We start from the raw sequence: 18,080 nt of genomic DNA, 5'->3' as shown, positions 1-18,080 counted from the left end.
TAAGAAATCAACTTGTGTGTCTATGGGGTGCACCCCTCCCTCGTATATAAAGGAGTGGAGGAGGGGGCCGACCGGCCTCATAGGGTGCACCCCAAGGGGGGAATCCTACCCCCTTTCCTAGTCCAACTAGGAGGGGAAGGAAAGGGAAGAGGGAGAGAAGGAAAGGGGGGCCGGCTCCCTTCCCAACTCGGATTAGGCTTGGGGGGGGCCTCCACTTGGCCGCCTCCTCCTCTCTTCCACTAAAGCCCATGAAGGCCCATTAACCCCCCCGGGGGTTCCGGTAACCCCCCAGGTACTCCATTAAATACTCGATACACCTCGGAACCATTCCGATGTCCGAATATAGTCATCCAATATATCAATCCTTATGTCTCGACCATTTCGAGACTCCTCGTCATGTCCGTGATCTCATACGGGACTCCGAACTACCTTCGTTACATCAAAACACATAAACTCATAATACCGATCGTCATCGAGCGTTAAACGTGCGGACACTACGGGTTCGAGAACTATGTAGAGATGACCGAGACTCATCTCCGGTCAATAACCAATAGTGGAACCTGGATGCTCATATTGGTTCCTACATATTCTACGAAGATCTTTATCTGTCAAACCGCATAACAACATACATTGTTCCCTTTGTCATCGGTATGTTACTTGCCCGAGATTCGATCGTCGGTATCATCATACCTAGTTCAATCTCGTTACCGGCAAGTCTCTTTACTCGTTCCGTAATGTATCATCCCATAACTAACTCATTAGTCACATTGCTTGCAAGGCTTATAGTGACGTGCATTACCGAGAGGGCCGAGAGATACCTCTCCGACAATCAGAGTGACAAATCCTAATCTCGGTATATGCCAACTCAACAAACACCATCGGAGACACCTGTAGAGCATCTTTATAATCACCCAGTTACGTTGTGACGTTTGATAGCACACTAAGTGTTCCTCCGGTATTCGGGAGTTGGATAATCTCATAGTCATAGGAACATGTATAAGTTATGAAGAAAGCAATAGCAATAAACTAAACGATCATAGTGCTAAGCTAACGGATGGGTCAAGTCAATCACATCATTCTCTAATGATGTGATCCTGTTCATCAAATGACAACTCATGTCTATGGCTAGGAAACTTAACCATCTTTGATTAACGAGCTAGTCAAGTAGAGGCATACTAGTGACACTTTGTTTGTTTATGTATTCACACATGTACTAAGTTTCCGATTAATACAATTCTAGCATGAATAATAAAAATTTATCATGATATGAGGATATATAAATAACAACTTTATTATTGCCTCTAGGGCATATTTCCTTCAATATAGTTCACTCGGATGAACTGTTTGCGATGACCGAGTTGAACACAAACGATTCGGCGTAACAAGATGTGTGTGATACTCGGCAAAAAGGTCAGTAATCAGAATTGTGTGCGGTCATTATAGACAACGCATACAATTTTTTGTGTGAATTGTGTGGTCGACAGGGCACACAATTCAAGAAACCAACCTGTGGGCGATAATGTAAAAGAACTCTGCCGAATACGTATTGCTAACCGTCTGCGATGAGATTGACAAGGGAAACTGTCGTGGATTTGTCACGGCAGATGTCCTAGTGTAAGGACTTAGTCGTGAGGCCGGCGCATCTATGTGGTAGCTTGAGAGGGGTTGAGCGGAATCGAGAGACGCAACACAAGACAGGGATTTAGACAGCTTCGGGCCCCGGGAAACATCATCCGGTAACAACCCTACATGTTGTTTGAGGCTAGGTCTCATTATGATCACCAGGGAGTCGCCGGTAAACCGGCTCTTTGTGTCTAGCCCAAGAGATTGTTTCTTCTTGAACCGGGATTTTGAACCGGATATTGAGAGCTTCAAAGCTTTGTGGGAGACATATTTCCCTTGAACCGGATTTTAAACCGGAATCTTCATTTTCAGCCGGAAATTTTCTGACGGCCTTTAAACTCGAACTTGCGAGAAGTTAATTCCTTTTTGAAGCGGACATTTTCAAACCGGATTTGAGCGCTTCAGTGAGACTGACTTCCCTTGAGCCGGATTTTAAACCGGAATCTTTTCTGATGACCCAGAACTTCTTCATTGAGCCGGGATTTTGTAACTGTCATATACTTTCTAAGCCGGAAATTTTCTGACGGTCTTTAAATTTTCATCCATATGGTAGTAGCCTCCGGGACCGGGTTATCTTTCCCTCCAACATCCTGGGGTTCTTGACTTCACTGAAAACCGGCAACATTTGCTGAGTCATATTACTGTAGCCCCGAGTCTCAAGGTGACTCGAGGAGTTGACTTAAGATTCTCCATATTTGACCATGATATAAACCGGCATAAGTTGTATATCATTGGTGTTGATAGCACGATGTGAATCCACAGAAGGTTGATGTGACTGCGGTGGGTTATAAATGATCCCGTATGAACCGTGTCAGCAACTCGGCCAATGGTTCCTTCCAACTAGCGATTTGAATTTAACCAAACTGTAGTGGCGGCGACTTGTGCGCCTGCCCATTGAGCCACCCAGTGCAGACGGTGGTTGATAGTATAGGATAATTTGCCTCCATTTTGTTGAAAGAAACCGGGCTACCCAAGCTGTGACTTGCTCATACTCAATAAAAAACTCATGCAGACAGGTGCGGCCCGGTATGTTGATGTAGACCAGGCCGCGAGAGACGGACGACAAGGACGACCGCAACATCAGAGGCAGCTCGGACAGATGAGTCGGTCATGGCGTTGTAAGCCAGTACGGACAGGTGAGTCAAACACAGGCGCGGCCCCAGCAAGCTGATATAAACCGGGCCGTAAGGGCGGCATCTTACACGCGTCCATTCACTGTGTAATGTGACACGGACGAACACCGGGCAGGACGTTGCCAGCGCGTACTCCGTACCCACGGTATAAACCACATTTTGTAATGAATAATTGTCTTGCATATCAAAATATACGGTCCAAAGTAATTGTTCTTTTGACAAAAAACACTATGTGTCAAAAATAGACTTAGATAGATGTCACCTGATATGTTAGGCCGGAAATTATCCGCCGTGGAGTTGATGATTACTAGGTGAAACTGTAATCACTCACAGGTGAGTCGGCCGCGGCATTGTAAGCCGGTGCGGACGAGAGAGTCAGCCGTGGCGTTGTAAGCCGGTGCGGATGGGGAGAGCCGGCAGCAGCATTGGAAACGGCTTAGCTACGGGTGCGGACGATAAGTCAATCGCGGGCGCGATAAGCCGCACGGAGGGCCAGTCAATCGCGGGCGATCCTAGCGAGTTGATGTAGATCGAACTGCACGGGCGGCGGCTTGCGCACACCCGTCCAACAGTAAACGATGAATCATTGCCCTGCATATATAAGAATATACAGACAAAGTAATTGTTCTTTGACAAAAAACAATATGTACTAGAAATAGACTTAGATGAATATCACCTGATGATCTGTGTACAATCGTGCGTCAGACGTCCATTTAACAGACGATCCATAGGCAGACTGTGGTAGCACTTTTCATGTGAGATGCTTTGGAAAATCAATGGTTGTTTGGGGGGCGTGCCGCTAGTGGATGTCCCATGCATGGCTGTTATTCTGTCTTTCTCTTCTTCTTTCTTTTCAATGATGGACAAGGCAGCTGCCCCTTTTTTAATGCCTTTTTCCTCTGGTGACTTGACGCAGCGTGACGCCATGGCGTAACAGCCTCACTACGTCGGGCTATTGCCCCTGCAGCTCCCTTGCTGCTCTGTTTGTTGCAGCAGCGCTGGATTCAGACGGCTTGGTAAGACCGACTTAAAGCGGCGTTTAAAAACAGGTCAGCGGCCGCGAGCTTGGAGGCGTCGCGTCTTGGTGGAGCAGAGGTGCTCGAAGGCCGTAGAAAACCGGAGGACTTGGGCGCGCAGAGGCTTGTAGAACAGAGCGAGTTGCATGGACGAGGCGTGTAGTGGCGCGAGGCGGCAGAGGGCGCAGCAGCAGTTCGGGCAGCGCAGCAGGCAACTTGGCGCGCCGGCAGGTTCGCGGCAGAAGCAGCTAGGTGGGTCAACAAAGGCGGCCCGGGGTGCGTCAGGCTCGTCATGTGACGGCGGCGGCGTGAGGCGGCCACCGCGGAGGCACTTTAGAAGAAGCGACGCGGGTCGACGAAGGCAAAGCGGTCTCAACAGTGACTTGCAGATGGTTGTGCCAATACTGCTAACAAGGCGGTTTAACAGCAGAGCTCCGGCAGGGGACGATCCGACGCGGCTCAGAGACGACCGCGATAGAGGTGGCGAGGCGAGTGCAGTGGCGGCTCGAAATCGACGGCTGAAGCAGACTGATGTGGCACCACGGCTGAGGAGCAAAGCTAAGGCGAGGCTCTGGCGTTGACTCGGCATAGCAGTGGCCGGTTCAGAAACGACGACGGATCACGGGGTGCTTGACGACGGTCGACTCAGAGTCCGGCAGGGGCGGGTCGCTGTGGAAATCAGCCGCGACGGCGGCTCAACAATCCGTCAGGGCGGCGTCTTATGCGCGGAGCTAATCAGGCGGTTGGTGTAGCTGCGGGCGAAGGCCAGATTCACAACTCGAACGGCTCGGCAGTTTAAGCAGACGGTCATAACCCGGACGGCGGCTCTTGCAGATGATGACGGCAAAAATCCCGGCTCAGTGTGGAAGAACGCGATTTGGAGGCACCGTGCTGCGTCCGAGATGGAGACCAGCAGAGAGGCCCGACAACCTGCAACAGAGGGCAAGGCCAACGCCAATCCAGAGGGGCGAGCTCACTCGATTGATGATGGCCTGATGGGAAGCAGCAGCGGCAGGACCTTGTAGTGTCTCGGGAGCAGTAGCTATTCCGGTTCATTGAAAATCAGGTGGCTTTCTTTGGGACTTGAAGCCAGCAGCAGGGGAACTCGGCGAATCCGTCCGTAACCCGGAACGATTTGTACGCATACCGTGCAGTAGATCAACCCCTTGTCAACCTCGGACTCAACATAGAATCGGTTTCGGCGGATCACCTCATCACGTTTAGCGGCGTAGAGGACGGAACCCTAACTTCTTGATTTCAAAACCCCTCGTGCTGTAAACTCCAAAATTAGTCATGATTTTGACCATCAAACCATCTTTTTCTCATCTGATCAATCATGAGCTTCTCGATCCCTGAAAAGTGATCCCTCCAAGAACTCAACACCACCGTGCACAGGCCCCACGGTGGGCGCCAACTGTCGTGGATTTGTCACGGCAGATGTCCTAGTGTAAGGACTTAGTCGTGAGGCCGGCGCATCTATGTGGTAGCTTGAGAGGGATTGAGCGGAATCGAGAGACGCAACACAAGACAGGGATTTAGACAGCTTCGGGCCCCGGGAAACATCATCCGGTAGCAACCCTACATGCTGTTTGAGGCTAGGTCTCATTATGATCACCAGGGAGTCGCCGGTAAACCGGCTCTTTGTGTCTAGCCCAAGAGATTGTTTCTTCTTGCTTCTCCCTCTTTGGGGAGCCCTGCCCCTCCTTATATAAGTTGAAGGGGCGGGTTACATGTGGAGTCCTATTAGGATTAGGACTAGCCTACCTTTTAATACAAACCAGATACAAGTCCGGGTCTTGACTCCTTGTAAGTGTGGGTTTCGAGGACTTGCATCTCTTCTTCAACTTCAACGTGCTCGATGCCACTCTTGTTAGATGCCTGATTTTGTAAGTACTTAACAAACTCTGATCAACTTCTCCATACAAGGCTGTAAATAATAAACAACTAACTGTATTTTATTACTCTCAGGGGATTGATCGTGCAAAGAAGAAAAGGGAGAGTGTGTATTTCATAGATCCCAAATTAGCAAATGGCACATTATTACGTGATAAGGATCAATGGGAGTGGGCCATTAACAAGGTTGCCAGTATCTTCGAAAACACGTCCTATGCAGAATCATTTCTCCGGCCATATTATGAAGGGTAAGTCAAATAAACAACCACACATACACTGATTGTCTTTTAGATTTCAACATAGTTCGTAAGTTCATGGTTTTCTTAATCTGTAGCAATCACTGGATCTTGGTATTCATTGTTCCAAACAAGAACATAGTTTACTACCTGGATTCTCTCAGAAAGTCAATAAAGCCTCAGGATCTGACACATCTTCAGCAATTCATGGATAGGTATTGAATTCTATGATGTTGAAATTAATTTGCATTCATATCTGGTTCAAGAATTGAGTATGTGAAAATTTATCTTCATTTGTAGTGTGTGGGCATTGTGGAAAACTAAACCAGGGAACCTATTCAAGAGGGAACTACCTCTGCAGCACGAGATCGTTTCTTTGGTAAGACACTGAAATCCGTTATTTTCGGAAAATGTATCCAATATTTTGCCAATACCTCTTCTTATGCTAGTCAAATGTTTAATTTTCTTTTTTTTGCGGGTAAATGTTTAACTTTCTAAATAAACACCTTTCTATTTTTGTCCAAAGGAAAAAATACATCTAACACCGGTTAGGTTGTTCCTAACAGGGCAAATACATGACTAATTCTATACAAAAAACTGCAGTGTCCTCAGCAACAAGCAGGGACCAACCTTTGTGGATACTATGTTTGCAGACACATGATCTCCATCTGCAAATCTGCTGATAGTTGTGAAGATGGTCGCGAATTAGTACTAGTAAGTGTATCTTAATTAATATATCATACTCCACTCATATGGCACATTCTGATCTTAAAAATCCTGCAGCTCATCTTTGAACCAAGGACCCTTGAACCGCTCCCCGCTGGTGAATTGTTGATGGTTAGGAGATCTATCAGCAACTTCTTCCTGAATCACTACATCAAGCCCACTGGTGATAATGAAGATTTCAGCATGCCTTCTCCTGAAACAATGAGTAAGAGTTAGCCGCTAAACATATATGCATGGATCCACTTTTTTCCATGTGATGAGGTCTTCGTATTTCGTACACTATGATTAATTATGTACTGCATATATATGTCGACAAATCATTGGAATTTATCTACCATTTGTTCAATTGCAATTGTTGCGAATTCTGATGAATGTTCTTCATGTGGACACTATTTGTTCAATTGCATATTGTGGCGAATTTGCTTTTTGCATGCCGATTCAAATGCGATATTTTTGCTTTAACCTTGCCATTGATGCGCACACGGTTCAAATAAATGAGTGTGTGCAATCCACAACGGAAAGCATACGTCAATCATACCAGAACTGTCGGTCATACACAGTAGATCGGACACGATTTGCAACACTTCTACGTGTGCGTAGGGGCTCCCGAACCTTTTGTGATAGCACATTATCGCACGTGAGAGCTTACAGTAAACCGTGCCCAATGCAAAATGAAATTCCACTCGTAAATTTTTCAGGAAACGTGTGTGATCCCGAACGGAAAGCACACGTCACTCATACCGCAACCGTCAGTGATACACAATAAATCTCATATGATCTGCAACACATGTATGTGTGGGAAGGGGATCTTGAACCGTTTGTGATAGCACATTATCGCACACGATAATTGTTCGCGAAACATGTGCGATAGTGTCATGCATGGCAGACGATATCCGAAGAATACTTGTGTGCAGCGGGGCACATATCGCACACAATTTCTATGATGATACGTGTGCCCTAGATACTGTTTCACAAACGGTTCAGTATGAAACACCATTTGGTTTCACTTCATTATTAGAAACGTTTGATCACCAATCCCACACATGTGCCAGAATGTGGTGTGTGCGATATGTTGTTGCATCGCATACGATTACATTTGGCAACGTGTATGCATCATGGCTCCCTATCCCCCACGCTTTCTGGGTCATGTGGGAAGGTCCCCCCTATCGCCCACACTGGCAAGGCGACGGTTTAAAATGCCGTCGGGGAAAGGGGTTAAAACCGTTTATATAGCAGCTCGCTGTACCAGTGGTTGGTCATCAACACTCTTTTCTAGTGCCTTGTCAGAGAGTGAAGCGCGTTTGGTAAGGAAACATTTTTATTACGTGCTCAAAATTTTCTGTCACTTGTCACTATGGCAAATAGTCCTTTGAGGTGTTTGTTCGGGGTATCTTCACCTCAACCGGAAGCAATAAGGGTTGCCCCTCAACCTACGGAACCTACTAAAAATATATATTATGAGATTTTTCGGGTATGTTAGATAAATTGCTAGCTAATCCTTATGCAGGAGATGGAACAATGCATCCTAATATGCACTTGATATATGTAGAAAAATTTGTGGATTGTTTAAGCTTACAGGTTTATCCGAAGATGGAATTAAGAAGAAGGTATTCCCTTTATCTTTGGAGGGAAAGACATTTACATGGTATAGGCTATTGGATGATACAGGAACATGGGATTGGAACCACCTGAAGCTGGAATTTCATCAGAAGTTTTATCCTATGCACTTGGTTCATCGTGATCGGAATCATATGTATTTTCGGCCTCGTTATGGAGAAAGTATCTCTCAGGCTTGGGAGAGGCTTAAATACATGATGCATACATGCCCCAATCATGAGCTCTCAAGAGAAATAATTATAGAAAACTTTTATGCTCGGGTTTCTCATAATGATCAATCCATGCTCGATACTTCTTCTATTGGTTCCTTATGAAGAGAACTATTGAATTCAATTGGGGTCTTCTAGAAAGAATTAAGCGCAACTCTGCAGATTGGGAAATCGACAAAGGTAAAGAGTCAGGTATAAATCTTGAGTTTGACTATGTTAAGTCTTTTATGGAAACTGATGCTTTTCATAAGTTTAGTACTAAATATGGACTTGACTCTGAGATAGTAGCTACCTTTTGTAAATCATTTGCTGCTCATGTTGGTCTCCCTAAGGAGAAGTGCTTTAAGTTATCCACCTATTAAAGAAATGTTAGAGGAACCTATTATAGCTAAAGATGAAACAATCATTTATAATGTTGATCAAGTTGTGCCTACTGCTTATATTGAGAAACCATCTTTTCCTGTTAGGATTAAGAAACATGCTAAAGCTTCAACTGTGGTTAATAAAATTAATATTGAAGCACCTAGACCCTCTGAACAAATAAGAGTAGAACCTAATGTTTCCATGATCAAAGATCTTTTGGTTTATAATATTGATGGACATGTGATTTATTTCTGTGAGGAAGCAACTAGGATTGCTAAACCCGATCCTCTAGATAAAGACAAACATGTTATTGGCATGCATGTTGTTTCTGTTAAAATAGAAGATGATTGTTATCATGGTTTATGTGATATGGGTGCTAGTGTCAGTGCTATTCCTTTTACTTGATAGCAAGAAGTTATGAATGATATTGCACCTGTTGAGATAGAAGACATTGATGTTACTATTAAACTTGCAAACTGCGATACTATTTCACCGATTGGGATTATTAGAGATGTTGAAGTCTTGTATGGTAAGATCAAATACCCTACTAATTTTCTAGTTCTTGGATCTCCACAAGATGATTTTTGCCCCCATTATGTTTGGTAGACCTTTCCTGAATACAATTAATGCTAAGATTGATTGAATTAGGGAAACAATCAGTGTTAACTTTGGTGATGTGTCTCATGAGTTCAATTTCATAGACAACCTAATTATAAACAATTATCTAGTAAATATGAAATTATTGGTCTTGCTTCTATTGTCGTACCTCCTACTGATCCCTTTGAACAATATTTGCTAGACCATGAAAATGATATGTATATGGATGAAAGAAATGAAATAGATGAAATATTCTTTAGGGAAACACCTATCCTTAAACACAATTGGCTGTTGAAACTTCGGGAGACCCTCTCCCTCCTAAGAGTGACCCTGCGTTTCAATTAAACAAACTACCCGATACATTAAAATATGCTTATCTTGATGAAAAGAAGATATATCATGTTATTATCAATGCTAAATTTTCAGAGCATGCAGAAAAGAGATTACTTAAAACTCTGAGGAAGCATCGTGCCGCTATTGGATATACTCTTGATGATCTTAAGGGCATTAGTCCCACCTTATGTCAGCACACGATTAATATGGAGCATAACGCTAAGCAAGTTGTTGATCATCAATGTTGTCTGAATCCTAAAATGAAGGTTGTGGTAAGAACTGAAATATTAAAGCTTTTGGAGGCGGGTATAATTTATCCTCTAGCTGATAGTAGATGGGTAAGTCCTGTCCATTGTGTTCCTAAGAAAGGAGGTATAACCATTGTTCCTAATGATAAAAATGAACTTATTCCACAAAGAATTGTAACTTGTTATATGATGGTAATTGATTTCAGGAAATTAAATAAAGCTACTAGAAAATATCATTACCCCTTGCCTTTTATTGATCAGATGTTAGAAAGATTATCTAAGCATATGTACTTTTGTTTCCATGATGGATATTCTGGTTTTTCTCAAATACCTATGTCAAAAGAAGACCAAGAGAAAACTACTTTACTTGTCCTTTTGGAACTTATGCTTATAAATGTATGCCTTTTGGTTTATGCAATGCACCTGCTACCTTTCAAACATGCATGACTGCTATATTCTCTGATTTTTGTGAAAAGATTGTTGAGGTATTCATGGATGATTTTTCCATTTGCGGGACTTCTTTTGATGATTGCTTAAGCAACCTTGATTGACTTTTACAGAGACATGAAGAAACTAATCTTGTCTTGAATTGGGAGAAGTGCCACTTCATGGTGAACGAAGGTATAATACTTGGGCATAAAATTTCTGAACGAGGTATTGAAGTATATGAAACTAAAGTTGATGGAATTGAGAAAATGTCATGTCCTAAAGATATTAAAGGTATAAGAAGCTTCCTTGGTCATGTTGTTTTCTATAGAAGATTCATTAAAGATTTCTCTAAGATTTCTAGGTCGCTAACTAATCTCCTTCAAAAAGATGTCCCATTTGTCTTTGATGACGATTGCGTAGAAGCCTTTGAAATACTTAAGAAAGCCTTAATTTCTGCACCTATTGGTCAACCACCTGAATGGAATCTGCCTTTTGAAATTATGTGTGATGCTAGTGATTATGCTATTGGTGTTGTTCTAGGTCAAAGAGCCGATAAGAAATTGAATGTTATTCATTATACTAGTAAGAGTATGGATAGTGATCAAAGAAATTATGCTACTACTGAGAAAGAATTTTTAGCAGTTGTGTTTGCATGTGATAAATTCAGACCTTATATTCTTGATTCTAAAGTTACTATTCACACCGATCATGTTGCTATTAAATATCTTATGGAAAAGAAAGATGCTAAACCCAGACTGGTTAGGTGGGCTCTTTTACTTCAAGAAATTGATTTGCATATTATTGATAGAAAAGGAGGTGAAAATCCTGTAGCAGATAATTTTTCTAGGATGGAAGATGTTCTTGATGATGCACTGCCTATTGATGATAGTTTTTTGGATGAGAAAGTAATGTTGTGAATGCTTCTTCTCGTAACAGTCCTTGGTATGCAGACTATGCTAATTAAATTCTTGTTAAATATATACCACCTAGTTACACCTACCAACAAAAGAAAAAGTTCTTTGATTTAAGATATTACTTTTGGGAGGACCTACATTTATATAAAGAAGGAGTAGATGGTGTTATTAGACGTTGTGTACCTGAGCACGAACAGGAACAAATCCTACGAAAGTGTCATCCTAGGCATACGGAGGGCACCATGCGGGAGACAGAACTGCACATAAGGTACTACAATCTGGTTTTTATTGTCCTACTCTCTTCAAAGATGCACGTAAATTCGTCCTTTCTTGTGATGAATGTCAAAGAATTGGTAATATTGGTAGACGTTAGGAAATGCCTATGAACTATTCACTTGTAATTGAACCGTTTGATGTTTGGGGTTTTGATTATATGGGACATTTTCCTTCCTCTACTGGGTATACTCATATTTTAGTTGTTGTTGATTACGTTACTAAGTGGGTAGAAGCTATTCCAACTAGCAGTGATGATCATAACACATCTATTAAAATGCTTAATGAAGTTATTTTCTTGAGGTTTGGAAACCCTAGAATGTAATGACTGATGGTGGTTCACATTTTATTCATGGTGCATTTCGTAAACTCCTAGCTAAGTATAATGTTGATGATAGTATTACATCACCTTTTCACCCTTAGCCTAGTGGTAAGTTGACCTAAGCAATAGAGGAATAAAATTGATTTTGTAAAAGACTGTCAATAGACACAGAAAGAATTGGTCTAAGGAACTTGACGATGCATTGTGGGCCTATAGAACTCATTATATAAATCCTATGGGTATGTCTCCATATAAAATGGTTTATGGAAAAGCATGCCATTTGCCTCTTGAAATAGAACATAAAGCTTATTGGGCAATAAAAGAATTTTACTATGATTTTAAACTTGCCAGTGAAAAAATATTATTTGGTATTAGCTTCATAGATGAATGGAGAACCCAAGCTTATGAAAATGCCAAGTTATTTAAAGAAGAAGTTAAAAAATGGCATGACAAAAGAATACAGAAACGGGAATTTAAAGTAGGTGATCAAGTTCTATTGTACAATTCTCGTTTCAGATTCTTTGTCGGAAAACCTCTCCAAATGGGAAGGACCGTACATCGTCAAGGAAGTTTATCATTCTGGAGCTATCAAGATCAATAATGCCGAAGGCACTAATCCGAGAGCGGTTAATGGGCAAAAAATTAAATATTATATCTCAGGTACACCCATTAATGTTGAAACTAATGTTATTCAAACTATGACACCAGAGAAACACATAAGAGAGACCTTCCAGAACACTCTAGAACCATGAAAAGAAATAGGTATGTTATACGGTAAGTAAACCGACTCCAAAAATTTCATAAAAATATTTCTGACCATTTTGGAATATTAGAAAAAAATACAAAAATAAGAAACATCCAAGGGAACCCACGAGGAAGTTGCAAGGCAATAGGGCGCGTAGATGTCACTTGAACTACGTCGGTATTTCCCCAAAGAGGAAGGGATGATGCAGCACAGCTACGGTAGGTATTTACCTCAGTGATGAGACCAAGGGTATCGAACCAGTAGGAGAACCACGCAACACCACGTAAACAGCTCCTGCACATAAAGAACAAATACTTGCAACCCGACGTAAGAGATGGGTCGTCAATCCCTCACGGGTAAAAATATAGGTAAAATTGTAGTAGATTGGATAAATAGATCTCGCGGGAACGCAAGATAAAATAAATCATAATAAATTGCAGCAAGGTATTTCTGTATTTTTGGATTAATAGATCTGAAAATAAAAGCAAATAAAAATATATCGCAAAGGCAAATATAACAAAGAAGAGACCCGGGGCTGTAGATTTCACTAGTGGCTTCTCTCAAGAAAAATAGCATACGGTGGGTAAACAAATTACTGTTGGGCAATTGACAGAACTTGAAATAATCATGACGATATCCAGACAATGATCATTATATAGGCATCACTTCCCAGATTAATAGACCGACTGTTGCCTGCGTCTACTACTATTACTCCACACATCGACCACTATCCAGCAGGCATCTAGTGTATTAAGTTCATGGAGAAACGAAGTAATGCAATAAGAATGATGACATGATGTAGACAAGATCTATTTATGTAGAAATAGACCCCATCTTGTTATCCTTAACGGCAACGATACATACGTGTCGTTTCCCCTTCTGTCACTGGGATCAAGCACCGTGAGATTGAACCCATCACAAAGCACCTCTTCCCATGGCAAGAAAAATCGATCTAGTTGGCCTAACTAAACCAAAGATTCGAAAAAGAAATACGAGGCTATAAGTAATCATGCATATAAGAGATCCAAAGACTCAAATAACTTTCATGGATAAAAACATAGATCTGACATAAACTCAAAGCTCATCGGATCCCAACAAACACACGCAAAAAGAGTTACATCAAATAGATCTCCAGGAGACCATTGTATTGAGAATCAAAAGAGAGAGAGAGAGAGAGGAATCCATCTAGCTACTAACTACGGACCCATAGGTCTACAATGAACTACCCATGCATCATCGGAGAGGCACCAATGAGGATGATGAACCCCTCCGTGATGGTGTCTAGATTGGATCTGTGGTTTCTGGAACTTGCAGCAGCTGGAATTGATTTTCGCCGAGTCCCCTAGGGTTTCTGGAATATTGGGGTATTTATAGAGCAAAGAGGCGGTGCAGGAGGCCACCGAGGTGGGCACAACCCACCTGGGCATGCCTGGGCCCCCAGGCGCGCCCTGGTGGGTTGTGCTCCCCTCGGAGCTCCCCTCAAGTACTTTCTTGGCCCAACAGGTGTCTTCTGGTCCAGAAAAAATCACCAAAAAGTTTTGCTGCGTTTGGACTCCGTTTGGTATTGATTCTGCGAAGTAAAAAACAAGCAAAAACAGCAACACGCACTGGGCACTATGTCAATAGGTTTGTCCCAAAAAACAATATAAAGTTGCTATAAAATGATTGTAAAACATCCAATGTTGATAATATAACAGCATGGAACAATAAAAAATTATAGATACGTTGGAGACGTATCACGCGCTGGGTTGCCTTGTGGGCCCCTCGTGTGCCTTCCTAACTCCGTTTCTTCCCGAATACGTGTTTTGCAAGATAAAAAAATTCATTATATATACTTTCGTATGTTTTGACCACCGTATCACAAGTTTCTCCTCTGTTCTTGTTTCGGGCTATTTTTCTCATAGATCTAGATCGCCATGGTGCCGCCAAGTTCACCCAAAGACAAGTTCTTCGAGAAGGTCATCAACCCCTACCTTTCGGAGGTGATGAAACAATGTCAAGACATTGAGATGCATGAGGGGGTGCTTCACACCCAGGACGTTCAAGGGCCCAAGAAGGATGGAAGCAAGAAGGCCAGGCTTGAAGCAGTGGAGCAGGAGATCTTCAAGTGCCAAGGGATGGTGGAGCACGGACTCAGCGCCAACCACTCCATGATCACAGAATTCATCTGTGAGCACAAGGTGGACAACAAGGATATTGGGGACATCACCTTCAAGATCAATGACCAGATCAATCATCTGCCGACCCAAATTTATGACTTGCAAAACCAAAAAATAGTATGAAGCCAGGTTGAAGGTACGAGTTTAGCTGCAAATTTCAGGACTCCGGAAACATGTTCATTATTTTATGATGGAGAGCCTATGACTTGGAAGGCGGAGGACAAGCCTACTACTTCATCACCACCATCACCGAAGAAATAAACTTGAGTACACGGGTATCGACACCACCCCTGGCTGGTCCCAAGCTTGGGGTAGGTGCCCTGGTATCGTATCACCATCACTTTTACCATAGTTATCCATCTTAGTTCGTTCTTTAGTTATTTCATGATTTAGAAGAATAAAAGTTTAGTATGCTTTAGATTTGAGTGCTTTCTTAGTGATCTATCTATCCATGTAACCGAGTGTGAGAGTAATATAATAAGGGATAATTAGATTTATGCCCCTAGTTGTGTCCCACTCGGCTGTTTTACCCCTAATTTCCAAAAGTCACCGCTTCTGTCCAAGTCACTTCGCTCCTCTTATGCTTTTGCCCTTTGACCGTTCGACCGTCAGTTTGAAAACTTCATAACTAATTCATACTAAATCAGAAAAATGCAAATAAGATACCAAAATGTTCGTAAAAACATCACCTATATGTCAGTGTCATTTGCATTCATGAAAAAAAGTGTTTGAAAGTGCCCATCCGAGTTTTAGCTCTTATGCTACCACCATCAATAGTAAAATCTAGAAAATTCAAAAAATTCAAAAACAAATTTGGTGGCAAAGAATGACAAATGTTTGAAGTGCTTGCCAAGTTTCATGAGGGAATGAGATTTGTGGGTGCTTCAGCAAAAAAACAATCAGCACTCCAAAATAGATTATTTTTTTGCCACGACTTCCACGAATGTCATTCCCTGATGAAACTTGACAAGCACTTAGAACATTTGTCGTTCTTTGCCACCATATTTTTTTAGATTTTTTTTGAATTTTTTTAGATTTTACTATTCATGGTGGTGCCAAAAGAGCTAAAACTTGGATGTGCACTTTCCAACACTTTTTTCATGAATGCAAATGACACTGACATATAGGTGATGTTTTCTGAACATTTTGGTATCTTATTTGCATTTTTCTGATTTAGTATGAATTAGTTATGAAGTTTTCAAACTGATGGTCAAATGGTCAAAGGGCAAAAGCATAAGAGGAGCAAAGTGACTTGGACAGAACCGGTGACTTTTGGAAATTAGGGGTAAAACAGACGAGTGGGACACAACTAGGGGCATAAATCTAATTATCCCATATAATAAAGAGCAGTTCGAGTTTTGTTTATTTACTTTCTTGTTTCAATCTCAACAATAAAAAGGAATAAAAAATCATATGCTAATCCCATGGGGAGTAATATCTTCACATAGAAGGAGTATGGTTGATAAAATTTATTGGAAATTAACAAACATAGTATTGGTCATGGATGCAACTCATGCAAGATTATTAATGGGAGAGGAGTTCACATATAAATATACTATGTTGGACATTTTTTATGATTGTGAGCCCCCATCAAATATTTTCTACATGGTCAAATATTTGATGTTGGACAAGGAAGACACTGTAATGAGTTATGTTTGTCTACATTCACATAGAAGTTATATTGTCATGGATCCTCTAACATGTGGTACTTGTTTAGAATCTTTTGCTAGCCAAAACTTCGTACCAAGTAGAGATACTACTTGCACATCCATAACTACTTAAACCTAGTTTCTTGTCATGAGAGTCCACTATATCTACCTGTGGATTGAATAAGATCCTTCAAGTAAGTTGTCATTGGTGCAAAAGCAATAAAAATTGCTCCTAATTATGTATGATCTTTTATTATAAGGGAAAATAAGCTTTGTACGATCTTGTGACGGCAAAGAAATAAAAACAACAGACTACATAATAAAGCTTGCTATCATAAGGGGCAATATAAAGTGACGTTCCTTTACATTAAGATGTTGCACATCCAAAAACAAAAAGCGCATGACAACCTCTGCTTCCCTCTGTGAAGGGCCTATCTTTTACTTTTCTATATTTAGTTTTATGCAAGAGTCAATGCTGATTATCCCTATCCCTTTTTTATTTATCCTTTATGTGGCAACCATCATGTGGTGGGGAAAGATCCAGGAATTTATATCCAGTTGGATGTAGGTGAGCATGAGTTATTACTGTTGACATTATCCTTGAGGTAAACGAGTTGGGAGACGAAAACAATAAGCCCACATCTTCGTGTGTCTGACAGAAACGTTTGTTCCCAAAAATATGCATTGAGTGTTAGAAATCATAGAAGACTATATGATGGTAGAGTATGTGGACTTCCTAAAACAAAAGCTCGTACTTACACTCTTCTTGGAAATATGATGAACTGTGATTGTTTCGATGACTGAGAACATAGTGTGTTTGTTATCAAGAAAGTTTATACTTCATACTTCAAGGTTATGAATGAATTGTTACTTGTTCATGAGAAGCTATATGGTAAACATTTGCTACTATGATATTGACCATTGATGCTATGATGTCTGTATTTTGTTTTATCGACACCTCTCTCGAAACATGTGGTCATGATTATCAAGTTTGGCTTTCGCTTAGGAAAGCGATATCTAAGCTTGGGGGAGTTGATACGTCCATTTTGCATCATGTCTTCCTATTGATATTTATATTGTTTTTGGGTCATTATTTCACTTTTATGATGCAATTCTAATCCCTTTTTATCTCTTGATTTACAAGATTTACATGGAGAGGGAGATTATTGGCAGCTGGAATTCTGGACCTAAAAGGGCTACAACAGAGATAGCTATTCTATGGAGCTCCAAATGACTTCAAACTTCACGAGGATTTTTTATTGAATATATATAAAACACTCGAGCAAAGAAATACTAGAGGAGGGCCACCGGTTGCCCACAAGGCAACATGGCACGGCCACCCCTGTCTTCGCGCACTGATGCTTTGAGGGGCCCGCAGCTAGCTTCTAGTGCCCATCTTCTGCTATATGAAGGGTTTTGACCTAAAAAGGCTTTAGGGATGAAGCGCTGCTGTCTCGAGGCGGAACCTAGGTAGGAGCACTTTTGTTCTCTGGCAGAGTGATTCCGCCGGGGATACCTCCCTCCGTGAGGGGGAGATCGAAGCCATCGACATCACCAACGATCCTCTCCTCATGGGAGGACCAATCTTCATCAAC

General features: G+C 41.7%; 1 protein-coding gene across 1 annotated transcript; it reads left to right on the top strand.

The window, feature by feature from the left end:
* Positions 1-14,593: 14,593 nt before the first annotated feature.
* Positions 14,594-14,959, top strand: LOC109773830 (uncharacterized). The gene has a single exon (XM_020332544.1). The coding sequence runs from the start codon at positions 14,594-14,596 to the stop codon at positions 14,957-14,959; it is 366 nt and encodes a 121-aa protein (XP_020188133.1).
* The last annotated feature ends 3,121 nt before the right edge of the window (positions 14,960-18,080 follow it).

This window comes from Aegilops tauschii, chromosome 3 (genome assembly GCF_002575655.3).
Source record: "Aegilops tauschii subsp. strangulata cultivar AL8/78 chromosome 3, Aet v6.0, whole genome shotgun sequence".
NCBI lineage: Eukaryota > Viridiplantae > Streptophyta > Magnoliopsida > Poales > Poaceae > Aegilops > Aegilops tauschii.
Note: the sequence above shows the minus strand (reverse complement) of the source record. Positions and strands in the feature narration are given on the sequence as shown.